Raw genomic sequence first — 26,721 nt, 5'->3', positions numbered from 1 at the left:
AACCTCTTACAAATGCCTCCAGGATGTGTTAAATTTGTAATCACAAGTGACAAAACTGTGTAGTGAACATTTGTCATTTGGGGTTGTCCAGCATCCAGACACTCTATGTTCTCTAGTGCAAGGTGGACAGAGGTCAGGATCAGTCTTCCTACTCTGGCAACTGGAGAGCAGCAGATAATCCAGCTTTGGACTCCATGGACCCATGTATAGGCATCTGACCGGGGCTCAGCCAATCAGAGGCCCTTTCCTGAGATTTTATTTATTTATTTTAAAGATTTTATTTATATACTCATGAAAGACACAGGGAGAGAGAGAGAGACATAGGCAGAGGGAGAAGCAGGCTCCATGCAGGGAGCCTGATGAGGGACTCGATCCTGGGTCTCCAGGATCAGGCCCTGGGCCGAAGGCAGGCGCCAAATCACCGAGCCACCGGGGCTGCCCCTTTCCTGAGATTTTAGCCCTTCAGGGAGTGGTAACGAGGCCAGAGACAAAGATCATTCAGAGTGGCTGGATAGAATTAAGACTTCAGGAGATGGCGACAAGGGTCCAGGGCTGATGATGCCAGAGCCAGCATCCTACACTAATTGAACCTCTGGTAGGATCTTGACTGTGTCATGCACCCCTGAGTTCCTGTTTTCATTCTAAGTGAGGGTTATTAGTTATTTGGGGGGAGGGGTGTTTCAGGGACACTCATTCTCTAGTGTCCCTGAAATTCTTTGAAATGCTTAGTATCTTTCCAATAAATGTCTTTTTTGTATGTTAGCCAATGTTAGTTTTATTATTAGTAAAAACACTGGCTGTTTCATACTCTATGTGAGAGTGAAACACTCTATGTGAGACATGCTATTATTCTGTACCTGGTCCAGTTCTAGACCAGGAAAAATTAATTCTAAAACTACAGTTACGGGAAAAAAATAAAATAAAAAAATAAAATAAAACTACAGTTACGGGCAGCCCCGGTGGCACAGCGGTTTAGCGCCACCTGCAGCCCAGGGTGTGATCCTGGAGACCCGGGATCGAGTCCCACATGAGAGCCTGCTTCTCCCTCTGCCTGTGTCTCTGCCTCTCTCTGTGTGTGTCTCTCATGAATAAATAAATAAATAAATCTTTTAAAAAAATAGATAAAATAAAACTACAGTTACTTTAAGGGTCCAACTGACAGGAAAGCATCAATTTTACAAAGAATGTTGAGTTGTAACATGTTTGTTCAGTGCACTTAATTGCTGCTCATTCTTTGAAAGGACAAAGGACCAATCAGAGACAGGCCATAGTCTCCAAGAGCCTGACAGAAAGGCAGTGGTATTTTAGAATTCAAAGAGACCTTTGAAACCATCTCATCCAAACCCCTCATTTTACAAATAAGAAAATTGAAATTCGGGCTGGCTAAATGATTTACCCCAAATTGCATAGCCAATTATGGAAGAGCAGGGATTGTAATCAGATGCTCACTCCCGGAGAATTGTTTTATTTGGCGGGAAAGACAGGCAGGGTGAAGAAGAGAGTGACAAATACAGGTATCTACTTTGCAGAACTGGGATTAAGAAGTGCCTGTTTGAAAAAAAAAAAAAAAGAAGAAGAAGTGCCTGTTTGGTTCCAAGGCTGGGGTAGCCACAGAATCCGACCATAGGGGCAGAGTGTTGCCACATGGAAAGGCTGGCTGGAGGTTGAGATGCTGCTGGAATGCAGGGTTGGCTAAGAAGAGATAGTCTCAAAGCTAGAGCCGAACTTGAATTTCTCTCATCCCTGAGATGTGTGGACAAGGAGCCTAAGTATGTAAGCACCACCACCCCTTTTTTTTAACTCTATAGGAACTTGTCACTTTTCTAAAACTCTCATGAATCCAGCTGTAACTCTTGCAACTTTGATTCTCCTTTTTTTTGGTCTGGATATTGACATGCGTAGTAGAATCTCATTGCAAATGGATTTCTCACCAGTCTGTGACAGTATCTAGTTGTTAGGTAGAATTATCCCTTCAATTTGAGGTATTTGCTTTACTTTGTTGGGCAGATATTAGTTATACGGACACACCTCTCCCCCCAAACAACTAATAAATCATTTAGAAGGATGGAAATTTTTTTAAAGATTTTATTTTCATTATTCATGAGACACACACACACACACACACACACACCCAGAGAGAGAGAGAGAGAGAGAGAGAGAGAGAGAGGCAGAGACACAGGCAGAGGGAGAAGCAGGCTCCATGCAGGGAGTCTCATGTGGGACTTGATCCCGGGACTCCAGAATCACGCCCTGGGCCGAAGGCAGGCGCCAAACCGCTGAGCCACCCAGGGATCCCAGAAGGATGGAATTTGGCTCCTGTAGGCTTGAAAATCACCATTTAAAATAAACATGCTTTCTCAAGCATCACTACCATACAGCATGCTTTCATGTTACATTATTGACAGACTAGATGTTTCCAAAGTACTGATGTACTTCAGGATAAGTCATCTCTCCTGTATGCTGTTGCCACTTAGAATTGCTTTTTGTTTACTATTTTATACAAGTCCAATATGGATCTCTTTTTTTTTTTAAAGTCAGGTTCCTGGATGAGCAAAGGATCTGCAATGGAAAACAAAGAACTATCTGTAAACCAAGCTGGTGACTCTCTTGGGAATGGGAGTGTTCCAGAACAGAGAAGACTAGAGAAACCAGGCAATGGGACAAGCCTTAGTGGGAAAAGTCTAGCACATGTTATGTCAGGAAGGAGAGTTGAGATAAGAGCTGTTCTTGCAAGGTTGAGTTAATAGCTCCTACTTAAGTGTGTAGAAGGAAGAAAGACAACTAAGGAGTGATTGATCACCTGATTAATATACAATATTTAAAACATTTTTTTAGGGATCCCTGGGTGGCACAGCGGTTTGGCGCCTGCCTTTGGCCCAGGGCGCGATCCTGGAGACCCGGGATCGAATCCCACATCGGGCTCCCTGCATGGAGCCTGCTCCTCCCTCTGCCTGTGTCTCTGCCTCTCTCTCTCTCTCTCTCTCTCTCTCTCTGTGACTATCATAAAATTAAAAAACAAAACAAAACATTTTTTTAATTTTAAAATATTTGGAGAGCATTTTTACAATCTGAAATAGTATGATGAAAATAACTAATTGTTATATTCTGCATTGAAGTAATGTTTAGGTGATGCTAACTAATCGTGGTACAATAGGATTATTTGATGGTTTATGGACTTAAGGGTGTTCTATTTCTTTTTTTTAAAGATAGATTTATTTATTTATTTATTCATGATAGACAGAGAGAGAGAGAGGCAGAGACACAGGCAGAGGGAGAAGCAGGCTCCACGCGGAGCCTGACGCGGGACTCGATCCCGGGACTCCAGGATCGCGCCCTGGGCCAAAGGCAGGCACCAAACCACTGAGCCACCCAGGGATCCCAGGGTGTTCTATTTCTTAAAGAATGAGGAGGTTAAGAACTAGAAAATTAATTGAGAATATCACTTTCAGTTTTGCTTCCAACTGAAAGGAAATAATTTTACTTATTTATTTTTTAAATAAATATTGAGTTGAGAGAGAGAGAGCATGAGCTGGAGGAGCAGAGGGAGAGGGAGAGAGAATCTCAGGCAGACTCCATGTTGAGCACAGAGCCTGATGCGGGGCTCATTCTCAGGTCTCAAAATCCTGAGATCATGACCTGACCCAAACCAAGAGTCAGTTGTGCAACCAACTGCACTACCTAGGCGCCCCTTAAAGGAAATCATTTTCAAGCATGAAATGTTAAAATGAGTTATGAGGCTTTCATACAAATGTCATAGAATCCATATCTTTGGGGGTCCCTGGGTGGCTTAGTGGTTTGGCACCTGCCTTGGGCCCAGGGTGCGATCCTGGAGTCCCGGGATTGAGTTCCACGTCAGGCTCCCGGCACGGAGCCTGCTTCTCCCTCCTCCTGTGTCTCTGCCTCTCTCTCTCTATGTCTATCATAAATAAATAAATCTTAAAAAAAATCCATATCTTCAAATTCTTTGGAGAAATATCTATGCGTCAAGGCTCCTTGGAAAAGAAAACTACCTTTCTTTTTGGTTAGAACTCCTTTCTAGTGGCTGACTTTTAAGTATTCCTTGATCCCAATTAAGATTAATTGTGTTTGTGGGGTGCCTGGGTGGTACAGTCAGTTAAGCATCTGACTCTTGGTTTCAGCTCAGACGTGATCTCAGGATTATGAGATCGAGCCCTACATTGGGCTCCAAGCTCAGCATAGAGTCTGCTTAAGATTCTCTCTCCCTTTCCCTGCCTCTTTCACTTGTAAGATCTCTCTCTAAAATAAATAAATCTGGGCTGCCCCGGTGGCCCAGCATTCTGGCGCCACCTTCAGCTTGGGACGTGGTCCTGGAGACCAGGGATCAAGTCCCACATCAGGCTCCCTACATGGAGCCTGCTTCTCCCTCTGCCTGTGTCTCTGCCTCTCACTCTTTCTGTGTCTGTCATGAATAAATAGATGAAATCTTTAATAAAATAAAAATCTAAAAAATAAATAAATCTTTTTTTTGAAAAACCCCTCCCCCCCTGCTCTCTTTCTCTCTTTCCAAATAAATAAATCTTAAGAAAAAAAAAAGAGGGATCCCTGGGTGGCGCAGCGGTTTGGCGCCTGCCTTTGGCCCAGGGCGCGATCCTGGAGACCCGGGATCGGATCCCACGTCAGGCTCCCAGTGCATGGAGCCTGCTTCTCCCTCTGCCTGTGTCTCTGCCTCTCTCTCCTCTCTCTCTCTGTGTGACTCTCATAAATAAATTAAAAAAAAAAAAAAAAAAGATTGATTATGTTTGTGACTAGGTAAGAGATCTCACCTAGGATATTACCAAAGCCATATTCTGTACAGTTTTCAAGATCTTATGCAAGGTAAAACAATGATTGAATTCTAATTTGAAAAGAACAAGAAGACATTTCCAGCATTTTTTTTTTAATTTTTTTTTATTTATTTATGATAGTCACACACACAGAGAGAGAGAGAGAGAGAGAGGCAGAGACACAGGCAGAGGGAGAAGCAGGCTCCATGCACCGGGAGCCCGACGTGGGATTCGATCCCGGGTCTCCAGGATCGCGCCCTGGGCCAAAGGCAGGCGCCAAACCGCTGCGCCACCCAGGGATCCCCATTTCCAGCATTTTAATAGATTCTGGTTTGCCATCTTGACCAGCATTCGATAATGAGTTAATCAGCGTGGATGGAGTTGCCACTGGGCGGGTCGCTTCTTGGAAACTGACTGGACACATTCCTTCCTCTGATTCCTAGCTTGCACTTTGTCCTCTTTCTGCCTCATTTTCTCCACTCCAAATTTTCTCAATCTTTTGGCTCTTTGGAAACCCAGATCACTTCCTCCATGGAGCCTTCACTGACCATCTCAACCACTATGGCATATCCCTTTTGTGAGGTCCTAAAATACTTGCAGGTAGCAGTCATTTGACCCTTGGTTTGTATGTGGACTACTCTTTATCTGCCTTCTTAGCAAAATGCTAATCTCTTTAATGTCCAGGGTCATATCTCCCATCTCTCAGTTGCCAACAGTGCCACCTCAGTACAGGTAATGAGCAGAGGATGCCTGAGGGACAGCCCCACTCAGCAGGGTGGCTCATTTTCAACTCTGTAGGAAGAGAAAACCAGCTTGCAGAGGAGAGGGCTGCCTTTTGTTTTCCAAATCCAAACTCAGCTTGAGGCTTATGTTGGGATTTCCAAAATACTCCCATAGTTTTATAATAAATACCTTGCTAGCTTAAGCTAGCATGAGAAGGGACCTAATAAAATGACGTAAAGTTCTAGAATGTGTTTGTAAAAGGCAATGTCTTCCTTCTCCGGTGATCGCTGATTTGAACAGGAAGCCTTGGGAGCCACTGGAATTGAATAAATGACTCAGAAAGCTTTTACTGAGAGTCTTGAATATAGGAGAAGATTCTAGGCATGTGAGTGTAGCAGATGCTTTCGGTGCTCATGTCACATCCTCTTGGGCCACCTCTAATTTTAGGCCCCAAAGACCTAATAGTGATGTTGAGAATGCACTCTAAAGAATTTTCATCCATTCCTGCTTTATTTTCTCATTTCCTCTTCCTAGGATCCAATCCCAAACTATCTATTTCCAAACCTTGTCTAGACTCTGCATTAGGGAGATCTTGAGCAAAGATAGGGATATATGTAGGATATGATATTTGCCCATTGACATCTTATAAATTTAGATGGAGTATTTGGACACATATTCTTGGAAACAATAACATGAAAATAAAAGGCAGATCAATTGAATGACCACAACTAGAACAACTAGTCCATTAGGATTGATACAGATTTTTATTATATTTTAGTAATAATTCTTCCAGCTGTGGTAGCTCTAACTAGTTCTTTAGTTCTTTAGTTCTTCCAGAATTATTATTTCTTTTGATATTTTATTAATCTCATATCTTACTAAAGTGTTCTGTTCTTAGCTAAGTATAAAGAGGTGGGAATCGGTACATTTTGTACCATATCCTTAGTGATCTGTAATTATATCCTGTCATTCAAATGCTATTCTATTCAACTTTACAGAGCTTAAACATCCTTAACATTTTACTTCTTCTAATACTAAATGGAACACTTAGGTGTTCACAAAATTATCTTGGAACATGTCATGAGAATAAACAAAATGAATTGAAGTTATCATTTTGTACTTGAGGCCAATTATTTTAAAGGAAAAAGAAAAGGAGCTTAATTTTTCACTACAAAATGAATTAACAGTATTTTAAAAATTGGAGGGTGAATAAATACATCATCAATAGAAACATACCATTAAAAACTTGTTATTGGGGGAATCCCTGGGTGGCTCAGCAGTTTAGCGCCTACCTTCGCCCGGGGCCTGATCCTGGAGACCCGGGATCGAGTCCCACGTCGCGCTCCCTGCATGGAGCCTGCTTCTCCCTCTGCCTCTGTCTCTGCCTCTCTCTCTCTGTCTCTCATGAATAAATGAATAAAATATTTTTAAAAAATAAATAAAACTTGTCGTTTTGGAAATTTTTATAATTGGTTCTATTATAGCTTTTCTACACAATTGAAGCACTCAAAAATTTTTGTATTAAATCCTTTATTGAGCCAATTTTGGAACTTGAAGAAGTCATCATGAGAAATTTGTTCATCACATATAGTATTCCAGGGTTATAGGCCTTCACTATCCACTAGACAGAGTTCTAAGGGAAGGCTGTTTTCCTGTTCCCTTTTTTGTGTCATCTATATCTTCTAGTCTCTTTTAGATCAGGGAATCCTGGTTGTCATGTTTACAAAGGAAGTTGCTATAAAATTTCTTAAAATACCAAGCTTTTAAAATGTTTTAATGATTTTTTTAAGCTTTGTTTTAAGAGACATATGTACCATGAAAGCAAGGCATTGCTTGGATTTGCTTTTCATGGGATTCCTGGGTGGCTCAGTGGTTGAGCGCCTGCCTTTGGCTCAGGCCATGATCCCGGAGACCCAGGATCGAGTCCCACATCAAGCTCCCTGCATGGAGCCTGCTTCTCCCTCTGCCTGTGTGTGTGTGTCTCTCTCTCTCTCTCTCTCGCTCTCGCTCTTGCTCTCGCTCATAAATAAATAAATAAAATCTTTTTTAAAAATGTAAAAAAAGGATTTGCTTTTCAGAGTCTGGGTAAGAGCTTTCTTCACTCTCACATTTTTATTTTTATTTTCTTCCAAGTCTTATGATAATAAGAATTTACCTTCAGAGATGATGGTGGACCTTAGTGTGGGTCTTACATTTATTTTTGCTTTGTTTCTTTTTTTTTTTTTAAAGGACTTTTTCTTTTCTTTTCTTTTTTAAGATTTTATTTATTTATCATAGAGACACAGAGAGAGAGAGAGGCAGAGGGTCTCCAGGATCATGCCCTGGGCCGAAGGCGGCGCTAAACCACTGTGCCACCAGGGCTGCCCTTTTTGCTTTGTTTCAATGTATTTTTACTATGAATACTCTTGTCCTTCAATCCTCGAAAGTTTTTCTTTTATTATTTCTTTGATCCTTTGTTTCCATTTTCTCTATTCTGTTTTTTTGCATCTTGTACTTTTAGCATCTCAATCCCCTTGGATTACTGATGTATATAATTTCTCTCCTCTTAGGCATCTTTTTGTCTTTCATACTTTGGGGAGGATTTTCTCAGATTTATCTTTCAACTTCATAAGATATTTTTTCATTACTAATTAAAAATTTTTATTTATTAATTTTTAACAATGGAATTTACTGAAAATATCAAAAGAAAGCACTTCATATACACAGTTGCCAGCAGAACCAGGCAGCTCAGTAGTATAATAAAAGGTGGCTAATCAGGCAGTCTATTGATTGGAGTATGCTGCTAAGGATGGCTTAAGCATACCCGTGATACATTGATCATTGATTTTTTTAAAAAGATTTTATTTATTCACAAGAGACACACAGAGAGAGGCAGAGGTGCAGACAGAGGGAGAAGCAGACTCCCTGCAGGGAGCCCGAAGTGGGACTGGATTCTGGGACCCTGGGATCACACCCTGAGCCAAAGGCAGACGCCCGACTGACGAGACACCCAGGCATCCCGATGTTTTTTTCTTTTCTTTTTTTTTTTTTTTATGAGAACTAACATCATATACTTTAATTTCCAAGAACTCTTTTTTGGCACCTGAATGTTTTTTTCCTACAGCCTCATGCCTTTGTTTCATTATCTTGTTTATTACATTATCTAAGACTATTAGTAAGATCATTTTGAAATTCTCTACTTTTCATTTTCTCTGAGTTCCTATTTTCCATATCACATTCTCCCAGTTTTAAGTCTAGTGGAAGAGAGTCTTTAAAAATGTAAGCAGAATTCCCAGGGTTTGATTCCATGGCTTCTGATTGGCTCAGCTTGGGTTATGTGTTCATTTTTGAACCAGTGACTGTGTAGGGAGAAGCAGTATTCACAGTTGGTTGGGTGTGGATCAAAGTTCTTCCTCTAGTGCTACACAGAGTCAGCTCTACCAGAACTGAAAGTGTGAGAAGAATCAGTCTTCAAAGAAAACGAGGATGCTATGACTAGGAAAAGATCCAAGAGATATTAGATGGCTGAAAAATAATAAATATGCTCACTAAAGTGCCAGGCACAGCAGTTCCTCTGCAACAACCTGGCCCAGAACTCAAAAAGCCAGTGTCTGAACTCCTGCAGTGACCAGTTACTCACAATGTCAAGGAACCCAGTTAATATCCAGAGAACACTACTTTTTAACAAAGTCTTACATTGTGCCAAAGTCTAGTTTGCTCCAACTATCTTCTATGATCTCTGTCCTTGGGAGGGCCTTTCAGTATGTGAAGGCAGCACTCGTTTCCAGGTCCTTCTTTTCAGACTCAGCATCTCCTGTTGCTATAGCTGTTCCTAACCTGACAGCATTTTGAGCCTTTTATCTATCTTCAATCCTTTTTTACTCTAGGTTTATGCATTTTTTAAAGATTATTTATTTATTTATTCATGAGAGACACAGAGAGAGGCAGAGACACAGGCAGAAGGAGAAGCAGGCTCCAGGCAGGGAGCCCCACATGGGACTCGATCCTGGGACCCCAGGATCCCACCCTGAGCCGAAGGCAGACGCCAATCGCAGAGCCACCCAGGGGTCCCAGGTTTATGCCTTGGTGTAGCACAAGCAGCCAAGATTATAGAGTACCATCGTGGAGTACAGTTGATTCAAATTGGTTTCTAATGTAGTCTAAGGATATGTAAATAACTGACTCAATATGTAATGAACCACTACTACAATAATTCCTAAACCTTGTTGTGCAACAGAACCACTAACAAAACCTAAAAATCCAAATTTGTGCAGCGGTCCCAGAGCAGCGGAGCTCGCTGGCTCTCACCAGCCCACGGGGCTGTCCCCAGCCAGGGCCTCACCAACATAGTCATTCATTGTGGCGCTCCAGGCCACAAATGTTGGTATCTTGTTGGGTTTTTTATAATAATATTTGGGCCTTTATTTGTTTTTAAGATTTTATTTATTTATTTGAGAGAGAGTGAGAGAGTGAGAGAGGCAGAGCATGGGTGGGGAGAGGCAGAGGGAGAGGGAGAGGGAGACCCCCTGGAGAGCAGGGAGCCAGATGAGGCTGGACCTCCAGGACGCTAGGATCATAACCTCAGCCCCCCGCAGATGCTTAACCTACTGACCTGCCCCTTCGTCTTAAGCTCAAGAAGAAGTTAGAAGATGAGTCCCCTGGATGCTTGGACATCTGAGGCAAGAGGACTCCTCAGGCCACCAGCCTCTCTGAAGTGATGGTAGCAGGGATGTTGGTTCACTCCAAGAACACAGGTGATGGCTACATGGACATGGAGAGCAAGCTTCTGAAGCTGGTGGCTGAAATCAAGGCCACCTTGGCTCAGGCCTAATGTGCCCTGAAGGCAGAGTCCTGTGACCTTGGCCCAGCCCTTTGTGGCAGATGCTTCAGGACAGGAAGGACTGAAATGTCTTATAGATACCTCAGTTTTCCCTGATATCCCCGTGGCCACTGGGTGGAGGCAGACACTGATGCCCCTGGTACCCGTGTGCATGCACACACCTGTGTGTGTGCGTGTGTGTGTGTGTGTGTGTGTCCCCGTCCCCTGGAGTATATCTCTGCACCCTGCCTGCATTACTCTTTCCTCTCCCCCACTTTTCCCCATGTCCCTGTATCCTCCAGCCCTGTGCTACTTGGGCATCTGGGTGGTGGGGTTTGGGGCTTCCTTCTCATGGGATGGCTGGGAGGGGCATCTGGGTGAGGGAGTTGCAGATCTTGGCAATGTTGGCAACCATTCACTATTCAATAAACATTGGAAGGATTTAACAAGGGAGGAAGGGAGGCAAGGAGGAAGAAAGGAAGGAAGCAAAGAAGGAAGTTAAAATTCCTGATACCCAGGTCACACACCAGACCATAATTGGGCTCTCTGGGATGAGGGCGTGAGAACTCAGGCACCAGCACTTTAAGTTCCCCAGGTGATTCTAATGTGCAGCTAGGGGCAGCCCCAGTGGCGCAGTGGTTTGGCGCCGCCTGCAGCCGGAGGTGTGATCCTGGAGACCGGGGATCGAGTCCCATGTCTGGCTCCCTGCGTGGAGCCTGCTTCTGCCTGTGTCTCTGCCCCTCTCTCTCTGTGTGTGTGTGTGTCTCTATGAATAAATAAATAAATAAAATCTTAAAAAAAAATAATGTGCAGCTAGCGTGGAAAACCCCACTGCTCTACTATGTAACAGACTTCCTTAAAAATATAATCTCAGTGCTTACAGTTTTCCTTAATGTATTTTTTTTTTCAGAAAAAAAATGAATTTGAAGCATATTTGCATCATTTGTGTCTGGCTAACCCTATTTATTTTCTGTATAGACTATTTGTCAAGTCACATCAGGGAAACAAGAGGCAAGATAGCCATTCGGTCATGTGTATTGATTGAGGTTTCTGAAAAATGTGATTATATTAATACTAGTTAAAACCTTACTTTTATGTAATTTTCTCAGTTTGCTTAATAGCTCCTGGAGGATAGTGTCTGAGTTTATTTAATTGACCTCACACAGCATCAAGAGTAACATTATGTTCTGGTTTTTGAAATTATTTTGAAGAGCTTTTGAAATTATTTACAACCCCAAAAATGTAGTCTTTTAGGACTATGAATTAGAAGCCATCTGTGAAGCTGTTGAGTTTTATAAAAAAGCCTTCTTTTAGACTGACATTTATCTTGTGGCAGTAGAAAATAATTCTGAAACATTTGCAGAACAAAGGTTAAGGCCAAACCTACTCAGTGTGATGTTTATAAATCATAAGTCTGCACAAAAAAGGGGGGTAGATTTATTATTTATGTTTTAACTATAGTGTCTGTTTTGTGTTTTAAAATCTCATATTAAATAAAGCAGATTAACTTAGGAAAAAGGGAAAGGGGGGAGGTTGAGAATGTTGAGAATAAGGGAGAGAGAAAATCTAGTGAATCTTTACTGTCTCCTGACATTTCATGAATTTAGAATATTTTTGCTAATTTTTATTTTGAATATTTTCAAACATGTAGAAAAGCTGAAAAGAATATTGCAGTGAAATCTGTATATCCTTATGGATCTCCAATGCCTGAAAACTGGGAGAGCTGATATTATGTATGGTCCTTGTTCAAAAGCCAGCATGCTTGAGATCCAGGAAGAACCAGTATTTCAGTTCAAGTCTAAAAGCAGCAACAACCTGATATCCTACTTTGAAGGCAGTCAGGCAGGAACAATTTTCTCGTAACCTGGGGCAATATCAACCTTACATTCTATTAGGCCTTCAACTGATTGGATGAGACCCACCCACTTGAGGGGGTAAACCGTCTACCTATTCAAATGTGGGCTTGTTGTTTTTTAAGATTTTACTTATTTATTGATGAGAGACATGGAGAGAGAGAGAGAGGCAGAGACACAGGCAAAGGGAGAAGCAGGCTCCATGCAGGGAGCCTGATGCGGGACTCGATCCTGGATCTCCAGGATCACACCTTGGGCCGAAGGCAGGGGCTAAACTGCTGAGCCACCCAGGGATTCCCTAAATGTTAATGTCATCCAAAAACACCCTCACAGAAATATCCAGAATAATGTTTGATCAAATATATGTGAGCACCTCGTGGCCCAGTTGACACACACACAGTTATTAATTGTATTAGTTCTCTATTGCTGCACAAAAGCATTGTCATAAACTTGCAGCCTAAAGCAATACAAATTTGTTATTTCACAATTTCTGTGAGCCAGGATCTTGGGCATGGCTTAGCTGGGTCCTGTTCCTAGGGTTTCACAGGGCTGCACAGGGTGTTCACTATGGCTTTGGTCTCATCTGAGATTTGACTGGGAAAGGATCTAAGTTCACTCAGGTTGTTGGCAGACTTCAGTTCTTTGAGGGCTTTGATTTCTTGCTGGCTGTCAGCTGGAAGCCAACCTTAGCTCCCAGAGGTCACTACAGTTCCTTTGAGATCCCTGACATGACCAGCTACTTCCTCAAAGATAGCAAGGGATTGGGGGACTCCATTCAGATAGAAGCCACAGTCTCATGTAATTTAATTACATAATCATGTGCATAAAAATTTACATCCTGGCCCCCTCACCATATTTTATTGTCTAGAAGCAAGTCATAGGTCCTGCTCTCACTCAAGGATAAATCACATAGAGCATGAACACCATGAGGCAAGGATCATGGAAGCCCTTTTAAGCCTGTGCACAATTCTGTTTAGATTTAAGAATTGTTAACATTTTGCCATATCTGCCTTCTCTGTGTCTCTCTTTTTTTTAAGGTTTTATTTATTCATGAGAGATACTCAGAGAGAGGCAGAGACACAGGCAGAGGGAGAAGCAGGCTCCATGCAGCGAGCCCGACGTGGGACTCGATCCTGGGACCCTGGGGTCATGCCCTGAGCCAAAGGCAGATGCTCAACCGCTGAGCCACTCAGGCATCCCTCTTCTCTCTGTCTCTGCACACACACACACACACACGCACACACACGCACACGTACACATTTTTTAACTATTTAAAAATCCTTGTCATGATTAACATTACCCTCAATACTCATTTATTGGGATCCCTGGGTGGCGCAGCGGTTTGGCGCCTGCCTTTGGCCCAGGGCGCGATCCTGGAGACCCGGGATCGAGTCCCACGTCGGGCTCCCGGTGCATGGAGCCTGCTTCTCCCTCTGCCTGTGTCTCTGCCTCTCTCTCTCTCTGTGACTATCATGAATAAATAAATAAAATCTTTAAAAAAAAAAAATGCTCATTTATTTCCTAAGAATAGTGCATTTCTACATAACTATGATATTATTTTCAAGAAAATTAACAACTGCTTTCAAGGAAATTAACAATTCCATTCAGTCATTTAATATTCAGATCAGGTTCAAATTTGCCCAAACACACAGTTTATATCTTTGAAAACCAAGATTCAGGGACACCTGGGTGGCTCAGCAGTTGAGCATCTGTCTTCAGCCTAGGGTGTGATCCTGGAGTCCCGGGATCAAGACCCACATGGGCTCCCTGCATGGAGCCTGCTTCTCTCTCTGCCTATGTCTCTGCCTCTTTCTCTCTGTGTCTCCCATGTATAAATAAATAAATAAAAATCTTAAAAAAAAAAAAAAAAGAAATGGAAATCTTAAAAAAAAAAACAAGAAAACTAAGATTTAGTCAGGTTTCATGTGTTACATTTGGTTATGTTGTTTTAGTTTCTAACTCAGTTATACCACGAAGTTAAAAAATTTGGGGGGCACCTAGGTGGCTCAGTTGGTTAAGTGTCTGCCTTCAGCTCAGGTCATGATCCCAGGGTCCTGAGATTGAGCCCTGTGTAGGCCTCTTGCTCAATAGGAGGTCTGCTTTTTTATTTCTCTCTCCTTCTGCCCTTCCCCACAACACATTCTCTCTCTCTCTTTCTCTGTCTCAAATAGATTAATAAAATCTTAAAACTTTTTTGGATTATATTGTACCTACAGAAAAGTACGAAAATTGGAAATTGGAAATTGTAGCCAGCATTATAAGGAAGAAAAAGAAATAATAGGTCTAAAGATTTATTTTTTTTTTAATTTTTAAAATTTATTTATTCATGAGACACACACAGAGAGCTGCAGAGACACAGGCAGAGGGAGAAGCAGGCTCCATTCAGGGAGCCTGATGTGGGACTCAATCCCAGGTCTCCAGGATCAGGCCCTGGGCTGAAGGCGGTGCTAAACCGCTGAGCCACCTGGGCTGCCCTAGATCTAAAGATTGTAATGGAAGAAAGAAAGCTGTCTTTATAAATGACATGATTATATATCTATCAAGAAAACCCCAAACAATCTATAAACCATTACAATAAAAAAATTCAGCAAGATCTCTTGATGTAAGTTCATTGTGCAGAAATCATTTCTATTAACAACAGAAAATGAAAGTAAAATGTAAGAAATATCAATTGTAATACCATGCATGAAAAAGCAGCAAATTCCCAGAAATAAACCAGACAAAAGATGTGTAAGAACTCTCCTCTACACTGAAAATTAAAAATGCTGATGAGAAATAAATAAATGGAAAGATGTTATCTCTCAAAAATTAATCTTCAGATTCATAATAATTCCAATCAACATCCCAGCAGGTATTTTTGTGGAAATTGGCAAGGTGATTCTAAAATTTATGTGGAACTGCAAACCGTACGCAAGGCAATATTGAATAATAACAAATTTAAAGGATTTATACTGTAAGATTTCAAGACTTACAATAAAGCTAGAATAATCAAGATGGTATGGTATTAGCTTAAGGAAAGACAAGTAGATCAATGGAATAGAAGGGTCTAGAAATATATGTAAGCATATATTGTCCCTTGATAATGATAAATCACCACTGCAGTTTCAGTAAGGGAAAGTATAACTTTTCCTAGACGGCCTTGGAGGAATGGGATATTTATGTAGAAGAAAAAAAGGAAACTTGATCCCATATCATGTCATATACAAAAATTAATTTCAGGTGGATCATAGACCTGGAGGTGTGGAGTGCAAACATAAAATCTCTAAAAGACAACAGAGGAAAGAGTCTTCCTGAATGTAGAGATGCTAACAGTTCTGAAACAGTAAACTGTTAGTCATAAAAGAAAAAAAAAAACCCTGATAATTGAACTTCATTAAAATAAAGAATGTCTATTCATGAGAAGACACAATTAAGAAAGTAAAAGAAAGCCACAGATTGAGAAGATAGCTTCACTGCTTACAGCTGACTTATATCCAGAATATATGGAACTACAAATCACCAAAAATAAACAAAAAATACAAACAACTAAAGCTTAAAAAATGAGCAAAAGCATTAATAATCATTTTATAAAAATATGATTCCCAAATGACTGATAAACATATGGAAAGGAAGTCAACATCATCATCATTGGTTATAAGAGAAATACAAATTAAAACCATAATGAAATACCATCACACACTCATCAAAATAGCTAAAATTAAAAAGATGACAAATCCAAGAATTGATGAGATTCTGGAAATAGTGTATGCTGCATATATTGCTGGTGAGAATAAAGTTGGTACAACCATTTTGGAAAACTCTTTGGTGCTCTCTAATGAAGCTCAGTGTATGCCTGCCCAATGACTCAGCAAGTCTACTGTAGAGTGTGTGTGCCCGCCAAAGTTATGCACGGGAATCATTCATAATGCCACGCTAGAAACAACCCAAATCTCCGCTGACAGGAGAATAGAAAAGATAATGTGCTGTGTCCATACAATGTCCTACTCTACAGTTAAAAAACCGCTATTGATACATGCAGCAATAAAGATGAATGTCACAGCCATTATGCTGAGCAAAAAGAGGTCAGACACCAAGCAAATCAGACACAGAAGTCAGAAGAATTCACAGGAAAGATTAATCAAATGAAATGGGAGTTAGAACCGTGTGTGTGTGTGTGGTGTAGACTGGGAAGGGTTATCATGGAACTTTCTGAGGTGTTGCATATGTCTTATATCTTGATGTGGGTGGTGGTTACAGGCTGCATGTACGTCTAAATGGGTCTAAAAACCCATCCCATGGGGATCCCTGGGTGGCTCAGCGGTTTGGCACCTGCCTTTGGCCCAGGGCGTGATCCTGGAGTCCCGGGATCGAGTCCCATGTCGGGCTCCCTGCATGGAGCCTGCTTCTCCCTCTGCCTGTGTCTCTGCCTCTCTCTCTCTCTCTCTATGTCTATCATGAATGAATAAATAAAATCTTAAAAAAAAAAAAAACCCATCCCATGGCATACAGTAAGATTATTGCACTTTACCCATGTCACCTCCTTTGTGAGGTGGGCCGCCCTCCTGATTCCTTCCTTCTTGCACCTTCTCTCCAAGACCAGGGCCTTCCTCCCTGCTTGGAGCCCTCGGGGGTGTTCTCAGTCTCCATCACTTACCTTTCTCACTTCTGTCTTCAGCCTCTGATCCATTGGTGTCTCACCTTAGAGCTAGCCCGTAAGTACGTGTTTTCCTCCCTCTGAAGTCCTTCTTTAGGACAGAGGTTTCCCAGTGCAGTTTCTTGCGTCCACAGTGGGGACAGCAGAGCAGTAGGATTGGGGACCGGGTCAGAGCTTCATGGAGCCCATGACTGAGTCTTTCAGAGAACACCCATCCACCCTAGTGCACTCCCCCGGACCCCCCAAACTTTGAGTCTGCAGAGTATCCTTATCCTGTGCCAAATCAAATTCTTCGTGAAATCAGAGTACCACTAAACTTTGGCAGGAAATAATGATTTATTCTGTCTCTGTCTTTAACTCCTAAGTGGCAGGACAGGAGTGAGCAGCTCGTCTTAGGGAGAGTGGGCTTTCTTCGAATTACAGTGGGTCTCCCTTCACTGTCCTCACTCTGCAGACATATGTCCACCTGTGGTCCCTAACCATTCACTCTCACACTGCACCTCCTCTGGACCCGTCATGTCCGATGCTTCCACGTTTCAATGTCTCCATGTCTAGACCTCCATCCGGCCTCCAGTGTTGAGCAACAGGCCTTTAGACTGTAGAGCCACCGACCAGCCCTGCACAGTCCAGAGGTGCTTCAAACCCCACCTGCCCAAATTAGCATTTCCCTGCTTGCTTCCTTTCTGAACCCCCTCTCTGGGCTTTGGCACCCCTCTCTCTCTAGTGTCTCAGGCTTGAAACATGGGAGTGATCTTCTCATCCTTTCTCTTCGTACTTCCAAGAGTATTGATTGATCAACTGACAAAGCAATCACCAAGCCCTGTCAATTCTACCTTCTAGAATTCTCTGTAGATGCTCCCCTACTCTCCTACCCACCATTGCCTCATCAGTTCAGGTCTTTGAAATCCCTTCTTGAGACTTTTATCTGTGTCTCTACTGCCTCCAGACCTACTCTGTCCTCTTTCATGCTCTCTGTAAAAAGTTAACATGAGGTGATTCAGATTAATTACAGAGATTAATCCACTACTTTAAATTCTTTCATGACTTCTCATAGGGCATGAGGTCAAATTAAACTACTTAGCAAGGCATCCAAGATTTTTTATGATAATTTGGCCTCTTGCCATACTTCGTAAACTTTGTGTTCTAGCACTTGGAGCGTGTTTCTATTTTTTTGGAACTCTCCATAGTCTCTATGACTTCTTTACTTTGCCTATCATTTTCTTTGGTTGTTGGACTATCCATAGTCATTCTTCACCCAAGACCCTCTCCACTGGTTGAATATTTGACAAACTCCTTTTCATCTTTTAAATCTCAGCTCAAAGTGTTACCTCCTCTGAGAAGCCTCCTTTGACTTTCTCAGCCAAGCTGAGGTTTCCTTTCCCACATCCCCTACTCTACCTGCTAATTTGTGCTTTTGTACCATCACTGTTGGCTTTGCAAAGGAACCATGAGCTCCTGGAGATCAGAAACCATGTATAATTTATCTTTGGACTCCAAGTGCCAATGTGACTTATGGAGATGCTTAAGAAATTTTGGGGGTGCCTGGGTTGCTTAGTGGTTGAGGCAGCCAGCTTCTCCCTCTGCCTGTATCTCTGCTCTCTCTGTGTCTCTCATGAATAAATAAACAAAATCTTAAAAAAGTAGAATTTTTAATGAATGAAAAAATGAAGGAAGGAATCTTAAAACTGGATCTGCAGTGGGGTTGCAGTGGGAGGGTGTGGGCTGTGTTTTCACAGATACACTCTTGTTTGATCCTGGACCGTAAACTCCATGTGGGCAGATGTGCATCAGTTTTGTTCACGCCTATATTCCCGTTGCTGAGTGCAGTCCCTGGAAAGTGCTCAACAGAAGTGCTTTATATAGAAGCTCAATGATTTCTGAGTGCACGAGTGGGCTGGGACAGGCGCTAGCTACCATCGTAAGGCAGTGGAAGAACCGAGGTCCTGGGGAGGGTGAGTAACTTGTGCAAGTGTTGGACAAGCCAAGCTTCAGAGTGCCTGGTCTGCTGTACCCCATTTAGAAAGGAGGGGAAGTAGGCTGCTCCATGCACTTGGATGACCAGGGGAGGGCCTTTGTCCCCAAGCAGCCAATCCTGATTGGGCTATTATAAGGCCTGACTGTAAGAGATGAGGGGGGACAATCATATTACCCCTTCAGAATTTGAATTAAGAAACAGAAGAGGGAAAAAAATAAAAATAAAAAAATAAAAAAATAAAAAAATAAAAAAAAAAGAAACAGAAGAGGGATGCCTTGCAGCCTCAGTGGGAGGAGCATACAACTCTTGATCTTGGGGTTGTGAGTTTGAGCCCCATGTTAGGTATAGAGATTACTTAAAAAGAAAATATTATTTTTTTTTAAATTTTTTTTTTTTTTTATGATAGTCACAGAGAGAGAGAGAGAGAGAGAGAGAGAGAGAGAGAGAGGCAGAGACAGGCAGAGGGAGAAGCAGGCTCCATGCACCGGGATTTGATCCCGGGTCTCCAGGATCGCGCCCTGGATCAAAGGCGGGCGCCAAACCGCTGCGCCACCCAGGGATCCCAAAAAGAAAATATTAAAAGAAAAGGAACAGAGAAGATGACGAGTTAGGAGTGGGATCCCAAACAGAAGCCTTTGGAGATGGCAGGCTGGAGTTACAAGGGGTGCGCAATGCAAATCAGACACAGCAGGAAAGAAATCACAACTGACAACCAGCAGAGCGTCCCTGTTCCCAATGTCCTTCACAGTCCCATTTTTTAAAAAGGATTTTATTTATTTATTCATGAGAGACACACACACACAAAGAGAGAGAGAGAGAAAGAGAGAGAGAGAGGGAGAAGCAGGCAGCCTGCAAGGAGCCCAATGTGGGACTTGATCCCAGGACCCCGGGATCACGACCTGAGCCAAAGGCAGACACTCAACCACTGAGCCACCCAGGCGGCCCTCACATTCCCATTCGATGTGTGTTTGTCTTTACAGTCAACACTCTCTGTCCCACCCGAGGTAGTCCCGATGAGGGTTTGTTCCTTGCAGCTAAGGTTTTTTTTTTTTTTTTTTTTTTTAAGATTTTATTTATTTATTCATGAAAATACACAGAGAGGAGAGAGAGAGAGGCAGAGGGAGAAGCAGGCTCCATGCAGGGAGCCCAACGTGGGAGTCCATCCCAGGTCTCCAGGATCAGGGCCTGGGCTGAAGGCGGCACTAAACCGTTGAGCCACCCGGGCTGCCCTGCCCGCTGCTAAGGTTTTTTTTTTTTTTTTTTAGATTTTATTTATTTATTCATGAGAGACACGGAGAGAGAGGCAGAGACACAGGCAGAGGGAGAAGCAGGCTCCCCCATGAGGAGCCTGATGTGGATTCAGGCCCTGAGCTCAACCACTGAGCCACCGAGGCCTCCCCACAGCTAAGGTTTTTAATGAATGTTCCCTAGGTGGACCCAGGATCGAAACCCAGGCCTCTCCTCTCTTGAGTTCACTGCTCTTTCTGCAATTCCAGGGCTTGGGGACGTTGTCTTTGTGCACATTCTAGCAGAGGGTCATGTCAAAATGGTGCATATTAAATGTATTTTAATGAAAATGAGAAAAGCAGTAATTGTGAATATGAGTGGGAGGAAACAGCCAGTGAGGCAAACCAAATCCCCTCTCAATTTAAGCTAGACCAGTAGGAGAGGCCCAAGAAACCCAATTTAGGCCTTTGATGGGTACTTATTTGTACAGGGCGCCGCCTTCTCCACTCTTTTTTATTGCAAATCCCCAGGATTTCCGCCGCCCCCTCCACCACCTCCACCTGCCACCAGGCTTGGTGGCCCCTCGAGCACGTGGGCTTCTGCCCTTCAAGTCTCAAAGCCGTGTGCAAAGAATGCCAAGATCTTGGTTTCTAGCCGCGTGCGGCCTTTCGACACACAAGCTGATGAATGTGCTCTAGATGCAAATCGCTCTTTCCCACGAGCTGTTTCTGCAGGTTCCCAGGGAGGCAATTACCAAGTAGCACTTAGCAGAATGACTCAAGGACAGATCTGAGGGCTGACTCGTGATGACGCCTGGATGTTTTTCTGCCCTCTTCCTCGGCTTTAGAAATTGTATTGAAAAGTTAACACACAAAATACTGAAGCTCCCCTCATTGCACCCCACACACCTGCTTGTGAGGGCAGCGGGCTCTCCAATGCTCCTGGCAGCCACTGCTTTTCCAGCTCTGAATGGGCAGGATCATGACTTTAGGCAATGAGAATGGTGGGCCCAGAGGGGCTGGCTCACCCCCTCATTTCTCTGTAGAGATGCCTCTACTTGACTGTTACCTACCTGGTAGGGCAGGAGGTGGGGAGGGGGGGATCACCTTTTGAAACCAACGGAAAAGAGTTTATCGTATAATCAACATTTCCCAGAAATCACTCACAATCCACAGGCTATGCAAAGAAACAGATTTTGACAAATTTCATTTAATGTCCATTATTGTCAAAAGTTTGCAGAGCTGAAGGCCAGCACTGTGAATATTTTCAGATTAGATTTGCCAAAGAGATGCCTCTTGAAGCTGCAGATATCTGAAGGCACTGATAAAAAACAAGAGGGAGATATCCTATTGGAGCTGGATCTTCAGGAGCATATGGGAGGCAATCTTAAAAGTTAGACTTCAACTTTCATTTTTAATCTAAGCTTGAAAAATCACTGAACTATGGAGAAGGAGACAATTAAGATCCAATTATAAATAAAAATCTTCCACTGGAGTTGACATTCTGCTTAGACTGAACTACACGCTTTATGAAAAAAGCATTCTGATAGACCCACAAACGTGACATTTAGTGCTTAAGAGCCGGTTGGCTTTTTGCAAAAACTTTCTGATGTGAAAATGAAATAATTCTGAGGAGACATATAGTACATTGACGTTTTCTGATTATTTTCATTACTGTGATGGTTCGTTTTCTATTTTAAGTCGGCCAGGCTCGATATACTACTTGGTGATTTAATCACAAGAACTAGGTGTTGCTCTGAAGGTATTTTGTAGATACAGTTAACACCTACAATCGGTTGACCTTAAGTAAAGGATATTACCCTTGACAACTGGCCTAATCTAATCAAGAGCAAGAATAGAAAAGAAATTTTCTTTCCAGAAAAGAAATTTTCCAGCCAATATTAACTCCTGGTTGAATTTCCAGCCTGCTGGTCTGCCCTACAGATTTCAGACTTGCCAGCCCTGACAATTGTATGAGTCAGTTCCTTAAAATTAATCTCTTAATATATATTTCTTACTGGTTCTCTTTCTACGGAAAATTCTGACCGATACAATGACACATATGCACTTGAGTAACAGCTAAAAGGTTTTTTTTTTTTTTTTTAAGATTTTATTTATTTATTCATGAGAGACACAGAGAGAGACAGAGACCCAGGCAGAGGGAGAAGCAGGCTCCCCACGGGGAGTCCAATGCGGGACTGATCTGATCCCAGGACCCCGGGATCACGCCCTGAGCTGAAGGCAGAGGCTCAACCGCTGAGCCACCCAGGCGTCCCTAGCTAAAGGTTTTTAAGCTGGAAATTCAGAACCACTCATTCTGGACGAGTCTGCTTTCTGTGCCCCCTGAGTCTGTAGTAAGTGAATTGACAACATTCTTGATTTCAACCCAAATGCCACAAAGTGCTATTGAGGTGAGAAGTGAGAAAGACGGTTAGGTTGTCAGGCTGCCTGGAGAGGTACACAGAACTATTGAGTGGTGTGAGGGTCAGCAAGTAGCAGTCACCAACTAAAGGACTGCAGGGTTCAGATCCCCTTCCCACTCACACTTGGGAACAAAGCCCTTTCAGGAGTACGTTTTGAGGAGAGGATGTGGAGAAGTCTATGCTACTTATGGCCTACTGGGGAAGGCCATAGAATAGGAAGCTATTCCTATTCTATTCCTATTCCTATTCTAGATGGCAAAGCCAAACAAGAATGTACCTCACAATAGAAGAACATTTTTTTTTTACCAAATATAATGACATAAGCAATTAGAATATGGGTAATATAAAAACTAAAATTCAAGCCCAGTGTGTAATGTTAAAAAAAAGGCTCTAAATAATAAAATTATTTCTATGTGCAAAGAATGGTATTATTTATTCCATTCTTTATGAGACATTTAGTTTCTGCCCATGAATGAGTCACTTTCCTAAAATATGGAGTTCTTTTCTAAGAAGACCTGAACTCTGCTTATATTTTTCACAACCATTAAAGAACAAATAGCATTAATGCCTTTTAGTCTTCTGGGTTCAAACACTTCAAGGACCCCTACCAGAAGCAAGATGCATTTCAAAACTGTTCATCAAATCTCTTGGCCTCAGAACAAGGATTCAAAAATAGAAAAATAAAAAAAAATGTATGCATCCCTAGGTTTATTGCAGCATTATTTATAATAGTCAAGATATGGAAGCAGCCGAAGTGTCCATGAATGGATAGATGGATGGATAAAGAAGAGAGGTGTAGGGCAGCCTGGGTGGCTCAGCGGTTTAGCGCCTGCCATCAGCCCAGGGTGTGATCCTGGAGACCGGGGATCGAGTACCGCATCGGGCTCCCTGCATGGAGCCTGCTTCTCTCTCTGCCTCTCTCTCTCTCTCTCTCTGTCTCTCATGAATAAATAAATAAAATCTTTTTTTTTTAATTTTTATTTATTTATGATAGTCACAGAGAGAGAGAGAGAGGCAGAGACACAGGCAGAGGGAGAAGCAGGCTCCATGCACCGGGAGCCTGATGTGGGATTCGATCCCGGGTCTCCAGGATCGCGCCCTGGGCCAAAGGCAGGCGCCAAACCGCTGCGCCACCCAGGGATCCCCAATAAATAAAATCTTAAAAAAAAAAAAGAAGAGAGGTGTACACACACACACACACACACACACACACACTGGAACATTAGCCATAAAAAATAATGAGATCTTATCATTTGAGATGACATGGATGGACCTAGAGGGTATTATGCTAAGTGAAATAACTCAAACAGAGGACAGATACTATGAATTCGCTTATATGTGGAATCTAAAAAAACAAAGCAAGTGAATAAACAAAAAGCAGAAACAGACCTATAAATACAGAAAACAAATTGATAGTTACCAGAGGGGGAGATGGTAAGGGGAAGGGCAAAATGGGTAAAAGGGAGGAGGGGGGATCTGGCCTCTGGTTATGGAATGAATAAGCCATGGGAATAAAAGGTACAGCACGGGGAATACAGTCAGTGAGGTTATAACAGTGTGGTATGGGGACAGATGGCAGCTACACTTGTGGTGAGCACAGCACAATGTACAGACTTGTTGAATCACTATGTTGTACACATAGTGCACAGGGTGTTAACTATATTTCAATAAAAAATACACTACATATTTTTATATATTTATTGAAAATAAAGAAATATAGTATATTTTTATGATTATATATTATATATTTTAAATTTATGATTGTATTCTCATATCCATCCTCCCTGCTTCCTTGCCACAAGAACTTTGATTTTGTTTGGGTGGGGGAAACAAAATGATCGACAATAGATCAAGAGTAGTTTTAAGGCAGTGATCCTAAATTCTGATATGCATTCGAATTAGACTCAAATGGTAGGAGGATTTGGGGCTAGTTTTGCTTTCCTGATGAAAGGGAAACATATGCCTGACATTGCTCACTTCCTCCCTTCCTTCTGCTGTGAACATGGGCTTGCTTTCTGAAGCAGTAGTAGCCATCTTGCAATCTGGAGGGAAGAAACCTAGAGAAACACAACCAGTAAATCCAAATTTGTTTATGCCACTGTTAATTGAATTCTCTGGTACTTGCAGCTGAAATCATTCCTAACTGATAAAAGCGAGGAGAAGAGAATAACGAGCAGCTGTAAGGCAAGCTGCAGTTAAAGGCCCTAACACAGATAAAGCTGAGTGATTCAGGGGAGGGTAAGAAGAAAGGCTTCATGAAAGCAGGAATTTGGGCAGGACTCTGGGGACTTCATATGGCTTAGACTGGAAGATACAGGGATGAGCAATTATGGGCAGAGAGAACTACATAAGGAAGGGCATGTGTGTGGCAAAGCTTGGCTCTATTTAGGGATTTGTGAGTTGCTGAAGATGGCTTGTGTGTAACATGTAGGGAGTAGAAATTTTAGATGATAAGTCTGGAAAGGTTGATCAATGCCATCTGTAGAGGAGTTGGGTCTTAGTTGGGTCGACATGAAGGAGGTGAGAGTGGCATAATCAGAGGTGCAGTTCCGGGAGATTGTTTTGGTGGTCATGTTTATGATAGTTTATTTGGGAGGGAGGTCAGAGATTGAAAAACCACCAATTTAGGTTACCCCAACAGTCAAAGTGAGAGAAATAAAGACCTAAACTGGATGTGGTTATGAGAGACAACGGGGCGCCTGGGTGATTCAGTCTATTAAACATACGACTGTTGGTTTCGGCTCAGGTTCAGGGTCATGAGATGGAGCCCTGAGACAAGCTCTGGGCTTGGAGTCTGCTTGGGATTCTCTCTCTCTCCCTCTGCCCCTCCCACTTGTGCTCTCTCTCTCTGTCAAATAAATAAATCTTTAAAAAAGAGCGAGAGAGAGAGAGCGAAAGAACAGAGTGAGAAGTGCCTCAAAGGTGAAGTAGGTGCTTGGCACTTGATGGAGCTGGGGCCTGGTGACACCTACCCTTCTTGGTAAGGCTTTGTCCTGGGTTTTGGAGTCTGGAGATGAAGTTTCTTTCTTTTTTTTTTTTTTTAAAGAGTGAAGTATTGACAACCTTCCTTTTTTTTTTTAATTTTATTTATTTATGACAGTCACAGAGAGAGACAGAGAGAGAGGCAGAGACACAGGCAGAGGGAGAAGCAGGCTCCATGCAGGGAGCCCGATGTGGGATTCGATCCCGGGTCTCCAGGATCGCGCCCTGGGCCAAAGGCAGGTGCCAAACCGCTGTGCCACCCAGGGATCCCCTGGAGATGAAGTTTCTTCATGGCTTTTCCTCTGCCTGGAGTATACATCTGCCTTCCTCTCGACCCTCAGTCCCCACCACCTCTCTAGATCCTTCAATACCAACCTCAGATCCCACTTTAAGAGTCCACATATCCATCAGTAGGAGAACAGATAAATGGTGGTGCAGTTATACAATGAGTTATGAAAAGGAACAAACCCACAATGCGTGCAGCCACATGGGTGACTCTCAGATAAACGATGCAAATGAAATAAGCCAGACCAAAGCATACATCCTGTAGGATTCCATTCATATGAAGTTCAGAAACAGGCAAAAATAATCTATAATGAGGAAAAAAAAAACCCCAGAGTAGCACTTGCCCATGGGGGCTGGGGGACTGAGTAGCACTTGCCTTGGGGGGTGGGGGAAGGAGTTTTCTAGGGTGAGGGACAGAGGTTTGTTAAAACCTGTACAGAGCTACACTTAAGATCTGCATTTCCATGTGTAAATTTTACCCCTCCCCCAAACGTACACAACTGAAGTGTCATTGATGACGTGCACGCTGATGGCTGGCTGGCTGGCTACGTACGCGGTGGAGCAGAGCTAGGAAGGTGTTAACACGGAGAGAATCTAGGTGATGGGTAATGGGTGCTTAACTCCAATTCTCTCAACATCTCTGTGTGCTTGAAATAGTTCATAATGAAATGCTGGGGGGAAGCTCCTGAGTTTAAGATTTGATAATCCACCTACCCAAGAGCAACGGCAGTCAAAGACCACCCTGCAGGCAAGATATCGGGCCTTTGTAGGGTAGCTATGACCAGGGGCTGAAAAAAGGGGCAGTCTCGTTCTTGATGCCGTCCCAAATGATTTTGGCTGGTTCGGTGCAGTAGAAATTCTCTTCTCTGCACTTTTCCCTGAGTTCCAGTATCATTAAATCTTCTCTTTGCAGACTAACCCTCTATTCCCTCAGGGTTTGGTGTCGTCTTGCCACAGCCCACCTAAAAATTATCATCCAATAATAAATTTCACATCTACTTTGATTATGGACTGCAAAGTTATTTGAAACACCACACAA

General features: G+C 42.6%; 1 protein-coding gene across 5 annotated transcripts in view; it reads right to left on the bottom strand.

Moving 5' to 3' along the window:
- DHFR (dihydrofolate reductase) overlaps window positions 1-26,721 on the bottom strand; it is a 64,895-nt gene that overhangs the window by 9,167 nt on the left and 29,007 nt on the right. Inside the window, exon 6 of one of the 5 annotated variants that reach the window (XM_077866699.1) lies at window positions 21,187-21,313. The exons of 2 other annotated variants lie outside the window; for them this stretch is intronic. In XM_077866699.1, coding sequence (XP_077722825.1) covers window positions 21,265-21,313 — 49 coding nt within the window. In that variant the 3' untranslated portion in view covers window positions 21,187-21,264. Of the gene's footprint in view, window positions 1-21,186; window positions 21,314-26,097; window positions 26,645-26,721 lie in introns of those variants that run through there. 2 more of the 5 variants (XM_077866701.1, XR_013362166.1) reach the window with 2 other exon arrangements.

The sequence above is a fragment of the Canis aureus genome, chromosome 2, assembly GCF_053574225.1.
Source record: "Canis aureus isolate CA01 chromosome 2, VMU_Caureus_v.1.0, whole genome shotgun sequence".
Taxonomy (NCBI): domain Eukaryota; kingdom Metazoa; phylum Chordata; class Mammalia; order Carnivora; family Canidae; genus Canis; species Canis aureus.
This window is presented reverse-complemented; position numbering and strand designations above follow the sequence as displayed.